The sequence below is a fragment of the Mobula birostris genome, chromosome 16 (assembly GCF_030028105.1).
Source record: "Mobula birostris isolate sMobBir1 chromosome 16, sMobBir1.hap1, whole genome shotgun sequence".
Lineage (NCBI taxonomy): Eukaryota > Metazoa > Chordata > Chondrichthyes > Myliobatiformes > Myliobatidae > Mobula > Mobula birostris.
In genome coordinates this window covers 39957247-39958932 of record NC_092385.1, presented here as the reverse complement: position 1 = coordinate 39958932, position 1686 = coordinate 39957247, and the positions used below count along the sequence as shown (strand labels likewise).

The following is a 1686-nucleotide window of genomic DNA, read 5'->3' as shown; positions in this document are numbered from 1 at the left end:
ATCAAATTGAGTTGTGGCAAAGAAGCTGAACACATGGCGGACATGCAGTATCCAGACAAATGTGCTTTGAGGGAAGATCCCACTGCTAAATCACCCCCGAGAAGATTGATAGAAGAACTTGCAGATCAGTTGCAGTCAGTGGGGCTCTCGGAGCACTGTGAAAAATCTGCTATTGAGAATTCTAATGCTTCAGAGCACAAGCAAACAAGCCAGCCTGTTCAGAGCTTGGCACAGGACCAGCATTCACAGACGACCTCACAGCAGACTTTCTTAGAGGTGTCTCCTGAGAGGAATTGCCTGCTGCTCGTTGCAGGTCCTGATAATACAGAGGATTTTACAAACCTGGCCTGAGTCCAGGTTGCATGCTAGAAAAAATAAACTGATTTACATGTGTAAGCATCTGATGTTAGTTAATGTACTTGCTAAATCACTTCAGAACAGCAGAATATGCAGCTAAAGCTTTGAGGTTTTCTCATATTTTACTAGATTTATCTGTACATAAGCATCTTATTCTAGTATTAAAACAAAACTTGTAATTGCTGTCTCCAATATGTGTTGTGATGACAAATCATTGCACTGTTAAGTTTACCTCTTGTTATTTAACTTGTGAGACTGATATGGGTCGGACCATTTGTATTTAATTCCAACTTACTGCTTTTACTAGCCACATTAAATAACAGCAGCATGCTGAAAAATTAATGAACAGTGGTAGGGAGTGACAGAATGTGGTTTTGCATCTTGGCATCCCCCTGGGCTTGCACTAGTTGTCCCTTGAGGGATGTGTCTCGTAAATGGATCATCTGCTTCTTTTCGCTGTAATGTGAGGAAAGGAGAACTTAAAGGGAAGCAGAAGTAATTAATAAGTTGTGGGATGAGAAAAATGGTAGGTGGAATTGCAGAGTGCTGAATCCACTTGTGCTAATAGTGTCAATCAAATGTGGGCGTTGAAAAGGATGGAGTACTTATTAAAGCTGAAGTCAAAGAAGACTTTGACCTGGAAAGCTCTAATTGAAGAGGATGGAAGAGAGCTGACAGGTTGAACTGGAGCCCTTTGAATTCAACTGAATTTTAATAACTGAAACTGCTTTGTGGATAAAAATCTGAACTACTAACTGACAGGGAAATAAATTACACAGAAAGTCTTTGTCGTGGTATTGTCCTTTCAATGCTGCAGGATTGAAAATTGATCTTTTCCAGAGTGTATCTTTTTGTGTGTGGGTAAGCCATGCTGGGTGTGAAATTAGTCTGAGCATGAAGCTTGCTTTCCACATGTTACCCACGTATGTTCTTTGCAGGAAATGGTGCAGTGTCAGCTCTTGTTCAGAGCATTGCCAGGAGCAGTTGGGTTAAATCAGATCGGTTGCTGGTTTCTTCCAGGAGAGTGGAGTTGTCATAGCCCCTCATTCTGTGAAGCAGCAGCTTTTAAAAGGCCACACACACCAGCTTCTGAGGAATGCTTTCAGACTGAATGCTGACTTCTTTTGACCATGGACAATTTGGATGAGTTATTCTGGCCCCTCCACAGTTAAAACTTGGTTCGATTGAGTGATTCTGCAATGGTCCAAGTAGGCATGAGGCATGAGCAGGAGCTCGGGTTGGGTACGGCCAGGGCACTTGAGAAAAGGCAGAGCCAAGGATGTTCTTAAGAAGCAGGATGGCAAGATAAATACTGACACCTTGTGTTAA

The 1686-nt window shown here is 42.2% G+C and overlaps 1 protein-coding gene across 3 annotated transcripts in view; it reads left to right on the top strand.

The window, feature by feature from the left end:
- Positions 1-1134, top strand: part of shq1 (SHQ1, H/ACA ribonucleoprotein assembly factor) — a 127957-nt gene extending 126823 nt beyond the window's left edge. For all 3 annotated transcript variants that reach the window (XM_072280585.1, XM_072280586.1, XM_072280587.1), the window contains one exon: positions 1-1134. This exon is cut by the window's left edge and continues 340 nt beyond it. In XM_072280585.1, the coding sequence (XP_072136686.1) occupies positions 1-351 (351 nt within the window). In that variant the 3' untranslated portion in view covers positions 352-1134.
- The last annotated feature ends 552 nt before the right edge of the window (positions 1135-1686 follow it).